General features: G+C 36.7%; 1 protein-coding gene across 1 annotated transcript in view; it reads left to right on the top strand.

The window, feature by feature from the left end:
• The first annotated feature begins 49 nt into the window (after window positions 1–49).
• Window positions 50–2,318, top strand: part of LOC107084645 (interleukin-6 receptor subunit beta-like) — an 11,301-nt gene continuing 9,032 nt past the window's right edge. Inside the window, exons 1-2 of the mRNA XM_015374570.1 lie at window positions 50–230; window positions 1,573–1,674. Of these exons, the coding sequence (XP_015230056.1) occupies window positions 158–230; window positions 1,573–1,674 (175 nt within the window). The 5' untranslated portion in view covers window positions 50–157. The remainder of the gene's footprint in view (window positions 231–1,572; window positions 1,675–2,318) is intronic.

Genomic DNA, 2,318 nt, shown 5'->3' with positions numbered 1-2,318 from the left:
TGCCTCCTCAGCAGGAAGTGAGAACATGGGCGTGGTGAGGCCATCACTTCTACAGAATTGCAGTCATTTTCTCAGCAGTTTCAGCCTGAGGAGCTTCAGGTGAGACCCGCCTCCTCTAGCAGGCAGAAGCTCCTCTGTCTCCTGGTAGCAGCTCCAAATGGATCTCTCCTCTCTGAGGCTCCTGCTGGCCCTCTGGGCCCTGATGAGCCGCCAGGCTGTGGTTTCTCTCGGTGAGTTCAGCAATAAATTCCTCCTCAGAACATTTTTTTTTACCTTCATCTGAAGAAGATTAAACATAGAAAACTGATCCAGATCCTTTAAAGCTGCAGGTTTCTTGATCTTTGCTAATTTTCCACATTTTTAATTGATGTATTGAAAGTTCAGTAGAGTCCATCTGTCTTAGAGGGTCCAACCTGTGGCTCGGGGGCCACCAGTGGCCCGTTGGACCTTCCAGAATGGGTCTCAGTGATAAAGAACAAAAGTTTTACATCAAATGCAGGTTTAAAGCATTTTAAAAAAATCCCTGCATTGATTTTTTTTTCTACAGAACAAAACTGAAAGTACCAGAAATAGTTTTTCTTTCATTATGATGGAAACTTTGAGTCTTTTTAACCTTAATTTTCCTTAAACATAAACTCTGCTGTTTGAAAAACGTTCTTAAAGGAAAGCTGTTTTTATCTTAAATCATTTTATTTTTTTTTTCACTGACTTTAATTTAACTTTTGCCGTTTTTATTTCTCTTTTAGTCTTTTTACACGTACTAGTTTTAGGGCGGCAATGAACGATTATTTTGCAAATCGATTCATAATTGGATAGCAAAGGTTCTTTAAAGAAGGCTTTAAATAAATTAAAGGGGGAGTTCTGGATTGACAGATAAAAACCTTTTTTTATCTTAAATGCAAAATGTTTATACATTGTTTTTTTTTTTTTTTACAATTTTTGTATAATTCCTGCTCTAAGAGGGTCACTCTGTCTGCTAAATGCATGTTTTAGAGTCTCTATACTCCAGTTAACGATTAATTGATGATTATTTTCATTAATCAATTAAACACAATTGATCAGATTCATTGTTTCAGCTAGTTTAATACTGAACAGGAGATTCTCCTGGAACATAGGAAATAACATCATAATATAAATAATATGGTGGTTTATAAAATGTGCTCATTCTTAAACAAGTTCCAGAATCATCAGCGGCTGTAAGGGTTTTATTTAGCAGGACTGACGGATCATGAAGCTCCCAGACCAGATCTGACCCCTGGTCCAAACCGGTTCATCATCAAAACGACGATCAGCGGACCGACAACAGAGTGGAGCTTCAACGGTCCAGTCAAAGTCCTGTGCTGGGACTCTTAAAAAAGCTGTGCAGAAACAAATGTCTGCAAAACTCAAGTGATGCAACATCGAAACAGAAGAGTCGGGTCTAAGTTTCCCACAATGATGCAGACAGGAAACTGATAAAGTTAGTTAGAAAACCACTGATGGAGCAGGTGAAGGTGGTGCTGCCAGCTCTCAGCTTTCTGTCTCATCATATTAAAGACGACTAACAGACATGTTTGTGTTCTTATCTCACAGAAATAACAGTGGAGGAATCTGAGCTGAAACTATGCGAGTCAGAACGTATGTGTGTCACCAACCTGAAAGACTGCAATGGCCCACCTGCCTCCTCTCCACAGAGTGAGACCTGAGTCCTAAACTTATTTAAAACATCACATTTAACAGGAAGATGCAGGATAGTATGCAGCGGTTCATCTTGCTGAGCTGTCTGACACTTGGACCTCCAGCCACCAGGAGGCGCCGCTTTACTACAGCAACATCTAAAAAAATATAAATGCTGAGAAAAATGTAAAAATAATACTAGAAAGTTTTAGAAAGTTAAACTCATATATTATATGGATTCATTAAATATAAATATGACTGCTCTGGAGTTTATATCAACTAATTTACATTAATATCACCCACAGATCATTACATATTACTTATATTTTTTAATGTATTATTTTATATTATTTTATTAAAATCTAGAACTGATGCCTTTTTAAATAATGTTTAATTGCTCCACTATGAATTAACCACATAGCATTTAAATAAAACAAGTTTCGTTTCTTCAGAAAAGGAATCAGTCGATCATTTAAGTGCAGCTTCACCTGCTTAAAAAGAAAAACAGCAAAGAAAATGATCAATGGATCATTATTTATACCTAAAACTAATACATTTGTAGTGATTTAATTAATTTAATGAATTTAATGACTAGCGTTAATCAGGAAAACAATAAAAAAACAATTTCATCACGATCACTGAGTCTGGGAGCGGCCATTTTT

Source organism: Cyprinodon variegatus, unplaced genomic scaffold (genome assembly GCF_000732505.1).
Source record: "Cyprinodon variegatus isolate N-32 unplaced genomic scaffold, C_variegatus-1.0 Scaffold105, whole genome shotgun sequence".
In the NCBI taxonomy this organism is placed as follows: domain Eukaryota; kingdom Metazoa; phylum Chordata; class Actinopteri; order Cyprinodontiformes; family Cyprinodontidae; genus Cyprinodon; species Cyprinodon variegatus.
The sequence above is the reverse complement of the archived record's forward strand: the minus strand, read 5'-3'. Positions and strand labels throughout refer to the sequence as shown.